The 19,607-nt window shown below is 43.6% G+C and overlaps 1 protein-coding gene across 3 annotated transcripts in view; it reads left to right on the forward strand.

Moving 5' to 3' along the window:
• The window catches only part of COL28A1 (collagen type XXVIII alpha 1 chain), a 67,980-nt gene that overhangs the window by 2,181 nt on the left and 46,192 nt on the right, over positions 1-19,607 (forward strand). Inside the window, exons 1-10 of one of the 3 annotated variants that reach the window (XM_083405342.1) lie at positions 530-589; positions 690-859; positions 3,589-4,145; positions 6,500-6,520; positions 9,878-9,934; positions 10,929-10,982; positions 11,194-11,235; positions 12,461-12,487; positions 13,207-13,251; positions 17,688-17,732. In XM_083405342.1, coding sequence (XP_083261468.1) covers positions 733-859; positions 3,589-4,145; positions 6,500-6,520; positions 9,878-9,934; positions 10,929-10,982; positions 11,194-11,235; positions 12,461-12,487; positions 13,207-13,251; positions 17,688-17,732 — 975 coding nt within the window. In that variant the 5' untranslated portion in view covers positions 530-589; positions 690-732. Of the gene's footprint in view, positions 1-529; positions 590-689; positions 860-3,588; positions 4,146-6,499; positions 6,521-9,877; positions 9,935-10,928; positions 10,983-11,193; positions 11,236-12,460; positions 12,488-13,206; positions 13,252-17,687; positions 17,733-19,607 lie in introns of those variants that run through there. The other 2 variants (XM_083405340.1, XM_083405341.1) reach the window with 2 other exon arrangements.

The following is a 19,607-nucleotide window of genomic DNA, read 5'->3' on the forward strand; positions in this document are numbered from 1 at the left end:
GCAGCTAATCAGAAGCCACGCTTTGGAAGTCGGACATTTCGGAAGTTGAACAGACTTCCAGAACAGACTCTATTCAACTTCTGAGGTATGACTGTATACGCGAGGCAACTTGCAGTATAAGAGCTTAAAACAGATCATTTTAAAGCCAATAGTAAAAATAAAATTAAGGAAACAAAAGCAAAAAAGGCAGAACAATGGAAGGAACATTGCTTAAAAAGATAATGATCATAACTTAAGCATAATTTTAATTTTTAAAAATGGGAAGTAATTTTATTTTAATTTTTAAGTCTGGGAAATTGGCGGCATGGGGGGGGGGAATGCCCCCAAACAAGGAGCTTTCTTTCCTTGTCCCCCATTTCTGAATTCATTGAATAAGAATATTGTAAAGTTGGAAGGGACCCCAAGGGTCATCTAGTCCAACCCCCTGCAAAGCAGGAACCACAGCTTAAGAATCCCTGACAGATGGCCATTCCATCTCTGCCACTAGCATATGCTGCTGTTTTATTTATTTCTCGCCCACCCAGAAATATACTACGCCCCTTCTGTTCTTCCCCCAATATTTTTTATCGGGTGCTGGCTCTGGTCTGTGGTAAGGTTGCATTATACTCATTGAGCAAATGTGTGTTAAGTAGTTACAGATTTATTATTAATATGCACGAGACATTAACAGCTCTTTTTGTTTTTATTAGCAGGAGCAGTAAGTGACCCTTTGATTTTTGAATCCCCGTCGCTATGTGGAAAAAACATTCTGTCTTTTGCCTTTTGGTTTTGGCTGTTGCTACAAACTGTGTAGTGTATGGACAAAACAGAAGAAGGGGACAGAAGCCAAGTTCTCTAACAGGAAAAGCGAACCTTCAGGGTAAAGTCATTTTCTTAGAATTTGCTATAGGCTGCATGAAATGTTTCCAAGCGCAATGGAATAATCTCCAAGGGAAAGTGGCAAATTATTAATATATGGGGATTTTGAATCATTTTGGTAACAAGCCCTAAGTTCTATGGGAACAGCGTGTTTTCCATTAAGACCAGACTACAAGGAGCATAATTATTCTATTCTAAAAGGCATGTTCCCTTTCACATAAAGAAACTCAACAGACTTTTTTTTCAGGTGGAATGTGCTACTGGAAAACACATATTGCACACCCACAATTTCAGAATAGATTGGAATATTTATTTCCTTATTGAATAAACAAAATATCTTGTTGTAAAGAAACCTCTAAGCAGTTTACAATAATGGAAAATGAAACATTAGCACTATAAACTTTTTTATTTTAAAAAATCCCAGTTGAAACCAGGTATTTAAAAACTTTCAAGAGATGATTCTAACCAACAGTAGCTAAAAAGAGATAAAGCACACGTGACTTCTACATGTTTGGATTGGCTTGCTGAAACAAAAATGTTTTAAGCAGATGCTGAAAAGAGTATGATGAAACCATCTGTCTGGTGTCAATTGGCAGGGAGTTCCAAAGTATAACTGCTGCTACACTAAAAGCTTGATTTCTTACAACTGCACAGCTAGTATTATGTGGCACCTACAATAGTGTCAGTTCTGCGGATCAAAGTGGTCTAGAAGCATATATGGGATCAGGTGATCCCAAGCTATTAAGGGCTATATATTCTAGTTGTGACACCTTGAACTTGGCCCAATAGCAAATGGGCAAACAGTACAGATCTCTGAGCAGGGGTGTTATATGCTGAAAGTCTCTCACTCCTGACAGTAATTATGCTGCAGCATTCTGTACTAACTGCAGCTTCTAGATCAAGCACAAGAGAAGCTCCATATAGAGTGCATTGAGGGTATCCAATTTTGCAGTCACCAATGCACAAACTCCTGGCTTCCCGGGACAGCCCTAGATTCAAACTGCATGCCTCCTCCTTCAGGGCAGTGCAGCCCCATCCAGTTCAGGCAATTGACTCATTTCTAGTTGTTGTTGTTTTCATTTTCCCTATAATACACACATAACAGGCAAACTTCTTAGGGTTTTCTTTAATACAGAGCAGAAGAAGCCATTGTCATGTAAATAGATACAGTGCAACAAAGGTTGCCTTCAGCAATATGCAGGCTGTCCTGATTCTATGAAGTGTAAGGTAAAGGTAAAGGTACCCCTGCCCGTACGGGCCAGTCTTGACAGACTCTAGGGTTGTGCGCCCATCTCACTCAAAGAGGCCGGGGACCAGCGCTGTCCGAAGACACTTCCGGGTCACGTGGCCAGCGTGACATCGCTGCTCTGGCGAGCCAGAGCCGCACACGGAAACGCCGTTTACCTTCCCGCTAGTAAGCGGTCCCTATTTATCTACTTGCACCCAGGGGTGCTTTCGAACTGCTAGGTTGGCAGGCGCTGGGACCGAACAACGGGAGCGCACCCCGCCGCGGGGATTCGAACCGCCGACCTTTCGATCGGCAAGCCCTAGGCACTGAGGCTTTAACCCACAGCACCACCCGTGTCCCCTGAAGTGTACGCCACCCGTGTCCCCCTATGAAGTGTACATCATATTAAAGCAGATGGGAGAAACCAATAGCCCTCCAGATGTTGTTGGACTCCAGCTCCCAACAGCTCCAGCTGTTGGTCCAGCCAATGGTCAAGGGTGATGGAAATCGTAGTCCGACAGCATTCAGACGTCTTGCAACAAAAAAAATCCCCTGTGTTGCAAAACAGAACGGTCTGATAAACATAAAGCAACACATAGGCTAATAGTATACTAACGATATTTATATAACACAGTTGAACTGTTTCTTAATTCACAATCAGAAAACATACAGTATGTACATGGAGTCACGAACTAATAAGAGAACATTCAGACATCAGCAGGTTTCCCATGCCTATAGTAAAGGACTGCAGCCCTATGTTAAATCAACACTTCCAATCCCTACTTCAGCAATACTATTATGGTGGAGGACCTTAAGGTCCACAAATGACAACATTTTGGAGGTCCCAAGTCACAAGGTGGTTAGGTTGGTCTCAACTAGGGCCCAGGGCCTTTTCAGTACTGGCCCCGATCTGGTGGAATGCTCTGTCACAAGAGACTAGGGCCCTGCGGGACTTGACATCTTTCCGTAGGGCCTGCAAGACAGAGCTGTTCCACCTGGCCTTTGGTTTGGACTCAGTCTGACCCTTATGTTTCCCTCCCCTTATGGTTTTGATCTATGGGCTACTTTTAAAATGAGGCTGCATTTTAAATTGCATTTTAACCTGTATTTTTAATTGTTTTCCCCCCCCTATTATGTTTTTACTGTAATTTTACTGCTGTTAGCCGCCCTGAGCCCGGCTCTGGCCGGGGAGGGCGGGGTATAAATCACATTTATTATTAATATTATATTATTGTTATCATGTGAATTGAGAACATAAGAACTGCCCATCTAGTCCACCGTCCTGTTCTCACAGTGGCCAACCAAATACCTTTGGAAACTCACAAACAGAACCACCACTGACTCCTGTTGTTCCACCATCTAATGAGAAGAACCTAGAACTGGATTGGAATTCCCCTCACCTCTTCCCTTTCTATTTGAAACCACCCCATGTTGTTGTCTTCTCCCACTGCGGCTTTGTTCCCCGTTTTTGAATGATCTCTGTCCCATCTTGCCCTCTGCAGCTTCCGTCTGCTTCATCGATATCATCTTCGTCCTGGACAGTTCCGAAAGCGCAAAAGATGTCCTGTTTGATAAGCAGAAAGAGTTTGTCACCACCTTAAGCGACAAGGTTTTCCTCATGAAGCCCACCAGAGTCCGCAGGTACGACTTCAGACTGGCAATCATGCAGTTCAGCAGTTCGGTCAAAATCGACCATCCTTTTACCGAATGGAAAAACTTGCAAACCTTTAAGCAGGAAGTCGCCGGGATGACCTTTATCGGGCACGGCACATATTCCTATTATGCTATTTCCAACGCTACCCAGTTGTTCAAAACAGAAGGCCGTAAAATAGGTGTCAAAGTGGCTTTGTTGATGACGGATGGGATCGACCACCCAAAGTCTCCTGATGTGCAGGGCATATCTGAAGCAGCCCGGGCCCTTGGAATATCGTTCATCACCATTGGCCTTTCTAAGGTTGCCAATCAAGCCAAACTGCGTTCGATATCTGGCGATTCGCCCGGGAAGCCTGTGCTCATCCTCAACGATCCCAACCTGTCAGACAAAATACGGGACCAATTGGTAAGTAACATTTTTTAATGGTTCTTCTTCTTCTTCTAGTAATAGTTTCGTAGACTCATAGAGGTGGCATCCCACTTATGGAACAGCCGTTCCAGGGAATGTTGCCTGATGATCTTTTTGGTGCCAGATTAAAACCTTTCTGTTCACCTAAGCCTTTTAAAAAACCTGATGTGGCCTGGGCCTCTCAGTTTTTAAATCTGAGGGTTGGTTTTTTTAACTTTGAGGGTGCAATCATTTCATTTTTTGCTTATTTTGCTTATATGGTTTCATGCATCATCATCATCATAATAATAATAATTAATAATAATAATAATTTATTTGTACTTCACCCATTGTTTTTCTTACTCATTGATTGTAAGGCACCCAGAGAAGTTAATGTTATGAAGTGGCATACAAAGGCTGCAAATAAATGAACAATTAAGAAATAAGGACTTATAAGGAGCCAATGTTTTAGCATGGTAGCATCAACACTGCATGTTGTCATCTGTCTAGCGCTTTCACTGTATTCCTTTCAGCACCTGCTCAAAACATTAATGTTTAGGCAAGCCTATCCAAACATACAGAAGTTTCACGCAGCTACCATTGATTTAAAATCATATTTTAGATATTTTTAAATGCTTGTTTTTAACTGTTTTTTATTGGTAATTTCAATATTTATTCTCCCCCAATTTATTCTGTACCAATATTTATTGGTAAATTCAATATTTATTCTCCCCCCGCTTTAAACTGCTTAGAGGGTTTTTTTGTTTGTTTGTTTTACAAAAAAAACAATCCAGTGGTATATAAATTTCGATAAATAAAAATCAAATGGTCAATCAGTCAATATGGTGACCAGGAATGATTTCAGCTATATAAGCTCTCCATTCCTGCTCAGCTCCTGTGACACACAGTGGCTTGAAACAGTAGCATTCCAGCCTTGTGTCCATTCAGATCACACACCACTCTTCTGCTAACTTTAACATATGAATGCGGCAGCACATGTTACTGGGAACATTCACGTGTGAAAAGAGGGCTTATGTTGGTCAGGTCTTATTTATTCATTTATTTATAACATTTGTACCCCATTCTTCAGCCAATAATGCTCCCAGAGCAGCTTACATGCAATCAAAACAAGGCAGACCCTACCCACAGGCTTACAATCTTAAAAATGGAAATGACACACAAGGAAAAGGGAACAGGGAGGGAAGAGGAAAACCCAAATTCCAACTCTGGCACTAATTTCTAAACAGCCGTTTCCATAATGACCAGCTGGCACAGTTCAGGGGCAGGAGGTGCCTGATGGCGATGAGACAAGCCCTGCTCCATAACTCTTCCCCTGACTGATGGAACGTCTGCCCCCGGGTTGACCATTAGGGGAGAGGAGGCCTGCTGGAGCTGGCCTGTCACAGCAGAGCGGATGCACTTGAGTTCTACTTCCCAGCTCTCCCACTGCTGGAATGGCTGCCTGCAGGTGATGGTTGTAGGCAGAGGAGGCCTGATGGAGCTGGTCTGTCATAGCAGAACCTATGGAGATCTTTCCCCATGGCCAGCAGTGGCCTGTGGCTCAGGTGACTGGAGCCTTGTGGCTGGAAACAGAAGGAGGGAAGAATGCTCTTGTGGTCAGGTTGTGCTTGTGGGCTTCCCAAAGGCAACTGGCTGGCCAGTGTGAGGAGGTTGGGTTAGATGGGCCATTGGTGTGTGATCCAGTAGACTCTCATTATGTTCTTATTTGGAGATGCTGGGGACTGAACCCAGAACTCTTTACAAGCAAGGCAAATGTGCTACTACTGAGCTATGCCCCTTAATTATACCATGGCATAATGAGAAAGATTAGCAGTTTACTGTCAAATAGAAATGCAGAAGAACAACAGGATGCATTAAGGTCAGATGGCAAGAAATATTAGACATTGTAGAAGACCGAAGCTCTCAAGGGAGAACTGGATGCGGAAGTTGTGAATACATCCATGACAAATAAGGAAATGAGCCTCTAGTGGCTCATTAGAAGAAAACATATTATGGAAAGGAATAAGTGAGGCAGACGGGATTTGTTCTGATCTTCTAATAGTCAGCTGGGTTTGAGCCTTGCTGTTCCATTTTACATATTCATACTCACCACGAAGTTTGGGTAAACAGAGCTAATGACTCTATCATATCAGGTTTACTTCGGTATTTCCAGAAGTGTTTTTCCTGCTGCACCTTGACTTTTTATGATATTGTTTTCGCAATGCTTATTCTTCCAATATGTAAGCAACTTTGTGATATTCACCAGAAAAGCGATTCATAAATGACTGAAATAAACATTGTTGTTAACCAGACTAATCTGAGTTGAAATGGCATGTCATGGCATATATATATTTAATTGTTTTATCTTCCAGGCAACTCTATTTGATGAGCGGGTAAGTTGATCAGCTTTTGAGTATTCAGTGGCATGTCCATCATCCCTTCCATTTCCAGTGTTCAAGCTGTGAGTGATGTTGCCTTTGTAGTGAAAACAGCACCATTCGCACATGCACAACCATGAGGTATCAACAGGCATGAGGGGGAAGGTTTGCTGAAGTACCAAAAAAAAAAGATCTTTAAGGGGGAAGCTTTAGAATGAAGGGATGAGGGGACACACACAAAAACAGACCAATAACTGGAACATGTTCTGTGACAATGACATGCTAGATTATTGTGGGGGGGGGGTGAAGAAAACTGTGTGGGAAGAGGAATGAAATGGAGAGTCTGGACTCCTGATCAGCAGCACGGCACACTGCAATGTTTTGTTGCAGGCCCCACTTTTCATGGGGAAATAAATGCTGATTCTCAGATAACATTTCCCTGCAAAAAGATAACGTCCTCATAAGAAAAAGGGATGCACATGTGCACAATCATGTGATTCCTCCATGATCCAGCTGGCCCCACCCCCCAAATACACGCCATCGCTACCATCATCATCAACTTGTGCTCTTTCCAGCCAACACAACCCAATAGCGCCACTCCACTGAATGGCGCATGAGTTGTTAGAAATTAGCCAGGTGCCAGGCGCGTTTTGCTACTGGTGTGGTTCCAATTGCAACTACAGTGGTGCCCCGCAAGACGAATGCCTCGCAAGACGGAAAACCCGCAAGAGGAAAGGGTTTTCCGTCTGCAGAGGCGCTTCGCAGGACGAATTTCCCTATGGGCTTGCTTCGCAAGACGAAAAATGACGAAAAAAAATTGAATTTTTTTTTTGCTCCAAAACCCCTTATTCTGAATCGCTAAGCTGCTAAAAGCATTTTAGCAGCAAAACCGCTAATCCCCCCCCAAAAGCCGTTTTTAGCCCTTTTTTAGCCAATAGCGCTAATAGCGCTACTCCGTCAATGGGCTTGCTTCGCAAGACGAAAAAACCGCAAGACGAAAAGACTCCCGGAACGGATTCTTTTCGTCTTGCGAGGCACCACTGTACGTGGAGATTTCTGGGCGCAAGGGTGGCAGCCACAGTTTAAAAACCTCTGCCTTTGTCCATCATTTATACCATTTCCATTTCCACTTTGTGTGTTTCTCCTCCTTGCAACAAGTGAATTGTTGTAAGAGCAAGCTGCAGTCAAGCAATGTAGTTGAGATCATGGAATCATAGAACTGTAGTATTGGAAAGGACCCCAAGGATCATCCACAGATCAGCATAAACATGGAATTCCTCCTCCCTCCCCCCCCCCCGGCAATGTAATCTTTTGCTGTGTATACACCATATATTTAAAGCACATTCCCCACACACCACATAGAATCCCAGGACCTGTAGTTTCCAGTTCCCAGCACCCTTAACAAAATAAGCTTTACATAGAATTCACTGAAAGGAAGGGACCTAACTTAGGCATGTTAATTAACTTAGATGGGTCTGCTGTGAGTAAAATATAGTCCGCATCCACACCATACATTTAAAGTGCTATGATACCACTTTAAACAGTCATGGCTTCCCCCAAAGAATTCTGGGAGTTGTAGTTTGTTCAGGGTGCTGAGAGTTGTTAGGGAGTATCTATTCCCCTCCCAGAGCTACAGTTCCAAGAGTTCACTGTGAAGAGGGATTGATTGACCCACATTTCCCAGGATTCCTTACGGGTGGAGGGAGAGGAAAATGTTCTTTAAGTGTATAGTGTGTATGCAGCTTTTATCTCTTTAAGAGGAATAGATCAAACAGAAACAGCATGGAAGTGTTTTTTTTCTCTGAGAGGCCCAAGCAGCTGTGCAAGGACTAAAGGTCAGGAGCATTCCTCCTTTTCAAGGTGGCTGCCTGGGCCTGTGGGACCAGAGGAGCGGATGCAGGGGTGGGAATCGGAGTGACTTGTTCTCAGAAGCAAGAAGCCAACAGAGGCATGAAAGGGAAGTTGCAAGGGAAGGGAATAGAAAAGATTTCATTCCATTGGGGAATCAAGGCCACTTTGGATGCGACAAAACTTCCCACAGGGGAAGCACTTCTGTGTAACCAGGCAAGATGCAAGATGATAAAAGCGCATGTGTGTTTTGCCTGTGCATGAGTTTTGCATGTTGAGAGCTGAGCTAGATGTCATGGATCCAGGTGATCTACCAATTTCCTATCAAGTGTGAGAAGGGGTGTGGATTGCTCTGTAAGGTGGGCAGTAGTGTGGTAAAGGTAAAGGTAAAGGGTCTAGTCGTGACCGACTCTGGGGTTGCGGTGTTCATCTCGCTTTATTGGCCAAGGGAGCCGGTGTACAGCTTCCGTGCCATGTGGCCACCATGACTAAGCCGCTTCTGGCGAACCAGAGCAGCGCACGGAAATGCCGTTTACCTTCCCACGGGAGTGGTACCTATTTATCTACTTGCACTTTGACGTGCTTTCGAACTGCTAGGTTGGCAGGAGCGGGGACCAAGCAACGGGAGCTCACCCTGTCGCAGGGATTCGAACCGCTGACCTTCTGATCAGCAAGCCCTAGGCTCTGTGGTTTAACCCACAGCGCCACCTGCATCCCTCAGTAGTGTGGTATGCGTGTTCAATTCTTCTCAGCCAGTTTTCTCCCAGTGGGGTTTTGATAGTCATCTGAAAATGGGGGGGGGGGGGAGTATTTTGAGAGAAGATCACATCAAATAAATGTCTCCTGTCTAGCCCTCTGGGGCTTTAACTTGCCCCCAGACTTCAATGGAAATCTACACTACCTACAATGTGGCACATGGGTTGTGTTGCCATGACATCTAGTCAGTCTCTGAGAAATTGTAGTTGCATTTAACTGCCTGGTACATGGACACTGTGATACCCATAGCTATACCATACCCAACACACTTTTGTGGGCCTTATGTAGCCAATCTTTGTGGGTGATTGCCACTTAACTTGTGTGCTTTCCCATAAGGACCACGGTTCAACTTCAATGCTACCCTTGGCTTCAGAGGCACCCAGAAGAAGCAAGACTTTTCACTGTTTCCATGTGGCTCTGAAGCCAAGAGTGAGGACAAGTTGGAGATCACACTCTCCATCTTAAGTTCCAGGCACTTTCTGTATGGCCTTGCACTGAGCTTGACTTTGTGCAGGCACCAGAGCTCTACATAATATAATAGACAAGACACTTCCCTTCTCCTGGGGTCCAGTAAGAACTTCTTTCTCATTATGGGAGCCTCCAAAGTCCAGCATTACATTGGAGATGAGACTTAACTCCAGTTCTGGTGGATAGTATCAGGTTTTCACCAGACTAATGAACCACTAGTATCCTGGGACAATTTGGGACAATTACGTTCATAGTTGGAAAGGTGAAATTCTAACATTGCTGTTTCTGTTGAACTTGTAGTGTGAGCAAAAGAGCTGTGAATGCGAGAAGGGAGACCGAGGACCGCCAGGACCACCTGTGAGTATATATGATGGGCAGTAGGAACCTTCAGATTTCCTGCTTATAGTTTATAAGAGCAAACTATCACACATAAAAGCTTAAAGGAGAATATAATATGTTTAAGTGTGGCTGAAAGAAAAGGAGGAGGAATTGTTCACTCAAGAAGAAAGTATTATTGGTAAAACCTATTTGGTGTTTCGCAACTTTCTGACTAGTTGCAGGACCTTAGCCAGACCTAACAGAGTAAACGCAGAATCCACGGAAGCAATTGGCAACTTGGCTGTAGACAGGATAGACGAAGCAGGAACCAGGAACTTGTAGTTAGGTGTTTATTATATACACTGGACTATTTACAGGAACAGAACACGGATCTTATGCTAGCTCTCTCTGACACAACTCACAACTCCTACACTGACACAGAACTCTGAACACAAACACTGAATTCCCAGTTAGTAGGCCATTAATTGTCACTCTCTTGAGAGAGCTTGACCAATTAGGGAGCGGTCTCCATGTCTCTGTTATCACCAGGCAGACTTACTCCATCAGATTGCCTTCTGGCTGTCTGCCAGACCTTAATTGACTCTGTGTGAGTAGCTGCACGTACACAGTTTCCTGACAAGTATAAAAAGCACCAGGTTTAGTTAGGCTGACCATGTGTTCTGCTTTACAGGGTACAGTCCTCTATTTTAAGGAGTTCTCTGTTTGACAGACTGTCCAGTCCAAATGTGGTTTAAAGATAAATAACTGTGGGAAGGGAGAGAAAGCAGGGAACTTGTAGTTATCCATCAACATTTAGGACCCGGACAGCTGTCTGAGCATGGACACAGGTCACCTGGTCACACTCTTCCCCACTTTGGAGCCATGCATAGCATTTCAGTACCAGTAACGATTTCTAAAATTGCATCTATTCACAGAAATTGGGATGTGCAAACTTTATGCAACTCTATGTCCTCTCAAAACAAAGAGTGCATATGCTCTATTAATGATATTTCTCTCTCCTTGTCCCCTCAAGGGTGGTCATGGTGGCAGAGGAGATAAAGGTGATCGAGGAACCAAAGGAGAAAAGGTAAATCTGCCCTTGGTCTCTTACAATGGCAATGGGGCCTGCCTGAGAGGTGCAAGAACTGAGTTCCAGCAAGTTCCAGTTGAAAAAAAATTGCCCTGGTCTTGACTGTTATATTTTTTAATAAGACTATGGTCAAAGTTGGGTGTAAGTGTAGTATAAAAGGAAATAATATTTCCAAATATTTTCACTGGTTTCTAACTTTTTTCCCCAGGGTGAGGCTGAGAAAGGAGAGCCTGGAGAAAAAGGTGCAGAGGTAAGTGAATTATTGCTATTTCCAATGATTCAGTGTGAAGTGTGTTTCTGCTTTCTCACAAGCCCTGTTCTTTAATCTGTCTCCTCTCTGACTGTCCTCTGTTTCTTTTGATACGCTCTTTTGCACAGTGGGACTTTGCAAGCAGAGCCATCATCGTAGCTCCGTTTGCGGCCTTTAACTTATCATCTCAGACGTCACAGCAGCCTATGCAAGACTTAGCTGCTCTGCCCAAGGCTAAGAAAGATCAAGGTGGAGTTGTGTCCAGCCATAGCTGGTAGGACGGAAGGCAGGGAGCCCAACAGTGGGTTGGAGACAGAGCTAATGGTGGGAAGAGCCAACTAATGACAGTTTTGTCTTCCTCACTGCTGAGTTCTATAAGGGCAATGATGAGACTAAGGAGGAGGAGGAATCTGATAGGCTGGTACTACTTAAGAGAACAGGCAGATGGGGCTAGCCAAAGGCAGACTGAGATTGGTGGGGCAGTGTTTCATTTGCCCAGATGAACCAGCCTCACTGGTTAGAGTGCTGGACCATGACTGGAGAGACTCAGATTCAAACCCCCACTCAGCCATGAAATTCACTGGGTAATCTTTGGCCATTCTCTCTATCTACCTTACCTACTTCGTGGCATTGGGAGAACCGTGTCAACTGCCTTGACCTGCTTGGAAGAACGGTAGGTAGTAAATGTAATGGCGAGGATATTAATCATAGTATATAGCGAGGTCTACAGTCACAGTGCAAATCAAGTTGCCAGTGGTACTGAAACAATGGGTCTTCAAACAACGCCTCCAAGAGTTGATGGATTTTGAAATCTTTGGAAGAATACTTATATATGTGATGTATAATCATTGCCTCACTATCCTATAGAAATAGCAGCCTGTCTTGCATGTGGAAACGCTAATGCTAACACTTCCTTTCTCTCTGCATTTTAATGAAGGGAGCCAATTTGTTAATTCTTTGCACATGAATACTGCCTTCCTCCAATTAAATGAATGGAGAGAACTCTGTGTGAAGATCAGAAGCATCTTATTCTCTCTCTCTCTCTCTCTCTCTCTCTCTCTCTCACACACACACACACACACATTCTTCAAATGATGACATTTCATTCTTTCTCCAACCAGGTTATTACCCTGCCCTCCATGCTGATTAAATAGCATATCTATTTATCATATTCTCGATATTGTATTAGTCATGTTAAAATAACTTTATTTTGTTCTTTTAATAGGGAGGTGCTGGTTATAAGGGAGACAAGGTGAGATGATGCACAAATGCTTACTTATATTGCCATGTTAAGCAGTTTATAATTAGATGTCTACAAAGACAATGCATTAAAAATATAGGGGATGAGTTGTAAAAGAATAATATTAATAGAACCAGATGAAAGAAGGAAGAGATATGAATACAGTCCATAAAGTTTCACAAGCTAGAGTCTTTTGCACTGTTAGCTTCTTCAGAGTAGTAGTAGTATTGTGTTCTTTAGGATCCTGCTCTGGACTGAAAGAGGCTGCTGGTAAGGACTAGTAGGATAGAAGGCTTAGCGGACACACCAGTCAGGAAACTTGAGAACAACTTAATTCTCTCTCTCTAACAAGAACAGAACAGTAGCAGGAAACCCCTGACTCCAGCCATATACGACTAAATTCAGTGCCACTTAGCAACTAAGCTGCAGAATGACCCTATCAGCACAGGGCAGGCAGATTGAAATTTTGATAATTTAGCTCAGGGACAACAAACCTCTGGTCTTCCAGGCATTGCTGAACTACAACTCCAGTCAGCCCCACCCAGCATAGTCAGTGGTCTGGGGTGATGGGACTTGTAGTCTAGAAGCATTGCAAGGGCCACAGGTTCCCAACCCTGATCTAGATTGTCAGAATAACCAGAGAATGTGACACTTCTACTTCCTCTACAAAAACAAATAATTTGTACGAAGTACCACCATGAAATCATGCCAATAATATATACTTTTTGCAGGGTGAGAGAGGAGAATGCGGAACACCAGGACTAAAGGGAGACAGAGTAAGTATCGTAAACAACTTGCCATATGCATACATACAAGCTGCGTCAAAATTCTGTTCAGAACATTGTGTGAAAATGCAAATAGTGTTTTTCTTAAAAATGGCAAAAGGCAATTATAACTGTTCTCATTGAACCTGTTGGTGGAAGGTTAGTTAATTGTTAGCTTGAAAGCGTTTCAGCAAGAGAAATGGATCCAATCAGTCAAAGTGGACCAGTTTGTTTCTCTGGGAACACCGTGGCAATAGTTACACTGTTTCAGACCTCTATGGGTTGCTTTGAGATTCTGCTGCCTGAACAGGCTTTCCTTGGCCTGATTGAGAATTTCCATACCACTCTAGATTTGAAGTGGCCTATAAAATAAAGGTACTTAGCAAACATACATAAACAGAAGAGTGTCATGTTCTGGCCCCATGGAGGAGCCCAAAGGGCGCAAGGAAGCAAAGCAGGTTGGTTGTTGCAGCACCACGGAGAGCTCCTGGAGAGCAACTTGCTCCAACTCAGACAGAAAGTGAGCTGGGGCCTTTTTAGTCACTGTTTCCAGTCCACCTTTCTTAAACTCCTATACCTTAAGGACCACTTTGCTCTATATGCTCCAAGTGGATCACTAAACCACTTGAGGGAAGCACCATTAGTGATCTCCCATGGACTCAAGTCAACAAGTAGTTTAACAACCTGTCCCAGGGAATGGTAGCTTTGTGAAGGGAATAGGGGCTTCCTAACAACTCTCAGCATCCTTAACAAACTACAGATTTCATGATGCTTTGGAGGAAGCCATGACTGTTGAAGTGGTATCACAGTGCTTTAAATATATAGTGCAGTCAGGTCTGTTATTTTCCGTGAGTGAGTAAAAAATAATTGAATACCACCCTCTGTTTTAAATTTTGTAGGCTTTTTTTGATGTTGTAAGAAACATGAGGTATATAAAAATTTTAAATAGATCATCTGTCCCCTTTTGGAGAACTAGGGCTAACTTGCTGAAGACAAGACCTCCTTCTTGGAGTGCTCCCACCTACACTATTGAAGTTGTGAGGAATGCGCTCAGTTTCTCGGGTCCAGGAGAAGGAACCTGTGATGGTCCTGGTGTCATGGGGTTTGTTTGATCGGGCCTGTAGCCTCTGGTTCAGTGCTTCACCAGTCACTAGCATCAGGCCTGGAGCCAGGAACCTGGTCCAGCTCCTAGGCTGGTGACACTGTAACCTCCAACCTAATATCCAAGTCACTACTTCATTTATGGGATGCGGGTGGCGCTGTGGGTTAAACCACAGAGTCTAGGACTTGCCGATCAGAAGGTTGGTGGTTCGAATCCCCGCGACGGGGTGAGCTCCTGTTGCTCGGTCCCTGCTCCTGCCAACCTAGCAGTTCGAAAGCACGTCAAAGTGCAATTAGATAAATAGGTACCACTCTGGCGGGAAGACAAAGGGCGTTTCCGTGTGCTGCTCTGGTTCGCCAGAAGCAGCTTGGTCATGCTGGCCACATGACCTGGAAGCTGTACGCCGGCTCCCTTGGCCAATATAGCGAGATGAGCACAGCAACCCCAGAGTCGGTCACAACTGGACCTAATGGTCAGGGGTCCCTTTATGGTTCACAACCACTTATGGTTCACAACAAGGATCTAGAATTGGGCAACCAAAAAAATCAGTACATCTAATATAAATATAAAACAATCCAAATTCAGCCTGAATTGAGAATGAACTGTGGCTTTCCAGATGTTGCTGCTCTTCTGTCAGCCCCCAACCAGCATAGCCAATCTGCAGGGATGATGGGAGTTCTAGTCCAACAGCATCTGGAGGGCCACAGGTTCCTCATCCCTGATCCAGACTCAAATTTGATTGGCTTGTTTTGTTTGCTCAATCTGGTTTTTATGGTTGACAAGAGAGAAAACTAGTGCTTAAATATTTTAATTTGCTAAGAAGGAATCCATGTGAACTGTCAGAGTCTTAGTTCTTATAGCTCCATACAGCAGTGTCAGTTTACACGGGTAGCAGGTGAAGACGTTGTAAGGGAGGATGTGAAATGTACACATGTGTGAAGTTAAAAGAAAATTAGTTAGCAGCTGACAGTTAAAATGGAAAGGGGGAAAAATGGACATAAAGACCATATGTCGAGATTGTAGAAATGTAAGGAAATAGCATTTTAGTTGTTGTTTTTACTGAGGGCAAGGAAGGAGAAGGCATTGAACATCTGTAAAGGATTAAAAGGCCATAATGGATTAAGCACTTGCAGAAACTTCTGAACAGGCCAAAGTTCTCATCACCCACAGGATTCCCACTTACAACAGGAGATGAAGCGGCTTTGCCAAAAATGAATGAGGAGGTTTTTTTAAAAGAGAGAAAGAAGAGGCAGCAATCATGCCAGTGGAAAATGAGCAGACACAGAGAACACACAGCAGAAGTACAGAGCAAAAGACTGGGACACACGGCACTCATATTCTGGAGCACATTTATGATCTGGAAAGATCAGCAGAGCAGTATAATTGACTGTACTGTTGGGTGTCCCAACAAAATGTAAAAAAAAGAGAAAGAAATGAGGGAGATTTATTGCATAGTATTCATCAGTGTTTACTGGTGTTTCCCACTGCCCAGAATTCTGGGTTTCCCTAAAGGGCAGTCAGCGGAGGGTACAGCTTTTATATTAGCTGAAAATGCAAATAACTGCTGGCTGTTTGAATTCAGGTTGGATGTAGATCGTGTGCACAAGTCCGCAGAGGCCAAGCTTAGCTGTAATTATTTCCATTGCTGGTTTTGCTTCCTTGATGCCAGAGCCCACTCCTCCCGCCCAATGGCTCACAAGTTCAAAGGGGGCCACTTGAGATAGCAAGCAGCTGGGGCTAAAGCTAAGGACGAGAGTGATGCTCCCAAGAGAGAAGGGCACATATTTTGACCACAGAGTTCCATCTCGGCCCCCATCCCTCCCCTCCTTTGGCTTAGAAAATGATTGATTTTAGGATGGAAGAAAACATGTCTGGGAGCATTTTTATCCTCCTTTTCAGTCGAAGAAGTCTCCCTGAGCAGCTGAGCAATAAGATGGTCCCTGTAACCAGACTTTCCGTTTAAAAGATGTGACATGAAAGAAAAGGGGATTGAGAGGAAGAAGAAAAAATAGCAAACTCCAGCATTAGTTATTAGATATGAATGATTGACTTTATAACTCGTTAGTCATTATCCATAAACAAGAGTAGACCCATGGAGGTTAGTTAATGGGCATGACAAACTCAGGTTCATTCATTTCAATGAATTTATTCTGGGTGGGATTTAACTGGCTACCATTCAGAGTCCCCCCCCCCCAATGACCAGATCAAATGGAAACAGCTGGAGAAAAACAGGAGCCAAAAGCTGCTGGTCTCTCAGCAGGGTGGGTGGCAGGCCCTGCTCCCCTTCCTTCCCCCTGGGGCAGGCTGATGGAATGACTGCTGCCAGGTGACACTTTGTGGATGGAGGTGGCTTCTTTGAAAAGCCCGCTTCCGTTCCTCTTCTCTGCTGCAGACTGAAATTCCAGCCATCCAGATACACTTTCTCATTTTCAGAGACTCCATTCCCAAACCAAGTCATTATTGCTAAGAGAAAGAAAATGATCTTGCATGGTCTGCATAGCAACCTAGAGAGAGAGAACCTTATATTGACATCTGTTCAAAATATATTTTGCGATTGATATGTTTTAAACCGTCATGGCTTCCTCCCAGAAACTGAGATATTTTACTTCCTAAGGGTGCTGAGTAGTCTTTGTTTTCCCCTTCCTTCCCTTCTTAGAGGGTAACAATCCCCAGGAATACTTGCCCTGCTCTGATGACAACAAACAAGGGAACAATGGAGATGGGGAGGAGCAGAATTGCTCTTGTAGGTCCTTTCACAGCCCATGCCATGCACAATGTTGTGCAGGCTTTGTACATGAGATGAGGAAGCCTTCAAAAAACAAAAACAAAAAACAGCCTCACCAGCTGCATTTTGAGAACCTGAGCGTGTGCAACTGTACAGGGAATGGGTTTGGGATTTGCTACCATGGTCCTGTTTCCCCCTTTGCACATTCAGCTAAAGCTGCTTATATTTTGAGTGCAGTGTGCTACATGATGCTGAATATTTCCCAACATAGATCTACTAGACCCGCCTTCGCCAACTTAGTGCCCACTAGATGGTTTGGACTGCAACTCCTATCCATCCCTGGGGCAGAGAGGAGTTGTAGTGCAAACCATCTGGAGATGAGTAGGTTGGCCAAGGCTGTGGTAGCCCATTGGCAAATCCTAGTTTCAGGTCAGAGATCTGAAATGGACAGAGCATGGAGGATCAACCAGTAAAGGGGAAATTTAGGCAAATCTGCCTTACACCTATATGTGCAGATAATAGCAACCACAGCTGCAGGGAGAGAGCTGAGAAGTGTTTTAGTGAGCCTTGGCCGAATCAGAACGTGCAATTAATCTTTCTATTTTTGTTTTATTTAAACAGGGTCTAGAAGGCCCTTTTGGCCCAAAGGGACCGAGAGGACCTCAGGTAAGTTTGTTTACAACCGAATTCTATGTGAAGATTATTATTCGTTTGCATTATTCAACTCCAAGGGACATTTGGCTTGTGATATGTGGATTACTTTGGCTACAGGTGGTCAGTCTGTGCCCGGACTATACTTCAGCAGAACTAGGTGGCACCTTCTCCTGTTCCATGTGCAAAATATGACTGGACTGATAGCAGTTGAACACTTGTGATGGAACAGCATCTTCCACCACACCTGAGGGCAGCACACCCAAAACTGTCTTCCAACATCACACACATCACTGTACACACAGGTCTGTCCTACAACAGTTCACCACTACTGCCTGCCCAGCATCATCTGCCACTACATTCTGCTAAATGGTAGAGCTGGCCCTACATTTCAAGATACATGACTGAATGGCCCTTTATGCGAGGTCTTGTTAATGGCTGTTGACTGCTGTTCTACATTGTGTTCAAGTATAAATTCTCTCTGTGTGTTTCTGTCCCACAAACACTGTTAGTAGCTTTTTATATTGGTTTAAATTTGACTAAGACAGAGCAGACACACTGAAATTAATTAAATAGACCTTAATTCTATTGATTACAATGGGTTTACTTTGAGTAACACTGAGATATAACCCCTTGGCATCTACCATGAAATCACCAAAGTGATGGATGGGATATAAATGCAAGCAATAAAAATAGATAAAACTTATTTGTATCTGAAGATATATATCTGAATACCAGATACGGGAAACAGCAGGAGACGGCTATTGCCTTCATACCCTGCTTGTGGGCTTCCCGGAGGCACTTGATTGGCTGTTGCTAAGAAACCAGATGCTGGGCCTTTATTCCGACCCAGTAGGCCTCTTATGTTCTTATATGGCTCATTGGCAGCATATCCTTTGTATCTGAGGAACTCAAGCAGTGGAGAACTTTGTGCTGTTCTGTTCTTGAAATGTACAGCTTTCCTTCTGTGTGATTATTTTTAAAAGCTGTCATTCTCAAGGGGAACCTGCTATCAATCTCTTCCGTGTCACAGTGTCCTGTTCTGCAGCTACAGTGCTGAGCTTAAAGTAGAACTGTGAGAACATTTTTGACTTCTCAGTGGAACTGCTGAACCCCCTCCCTTGCCAATTCTTCAGCTTTTCTTCCAGTAGAAGAATGTCTAGCATTTCTCCATAAATGCTTTGTTGTGATCAAGAGGAGTTCCCATGGTAGAAAATCATACTGCTACTGAAAAGTGATAACATCAGGCAAGACTTAAGCAGGGATTTCCCGGAAAGTCTGATGAGTTCTTCTTATAGCACTGTTGTATAGCTATATCCCTGAAATACCGCTGAAATTGAAATTACAGAATCATAGCAAGGCTTGTGTACTTTAGCTGATCTGTACAGCTCAACTACTGTATACCCACATTGTACACTTATTGAATGTAATGTCTGAACACCCTATATTCTTCCTGGAAATGTCTTCCCGGACATTTGCACGGCAGCAGCTCATTCTGAGACTGCACTTGTTGATGTTAAGCCATGAGAAGCCTCCTTCCACAAACCGATATTGCACCCCAGAATCCGATTCTCTCCCTGCCCACAGGATAGTTCTGACTGACAAGAACATTTCTGACAATGTACATACACAGTTTTCTTCTGTAAACACTGAAATCTTTGAGTGTGCAAGCTCATGTCTTTAGAGATAGAGGACAGAGTTCATATATATTCTGTACATATCTGTATGTACACATCTTAGTATTGCCTTGACTGTAATAACATTTTGCTCTGACTTCTTAACTGATCACATGTTATTGGCTCCTACTCACTTGAAATCCTCCAGAATGTCAATATGACAAGAAGATAGTAATAAGATATACCAAGAAGCTGAATGGTTTTTAGCCAGATT

This window comes from Podarcis tiliguerta (assembly GCF_965153285.1).
Source record: "Podarcis tiliguerta genome assembly, chromosome: 12".
Taxonomy (NCBI): domain Eukaryota; kingdom Metazoa; phylum Chordata; class Lepidosauria; order Squamata; family Lacertidae; genus Podarcis; species Podarcis tiliguerta.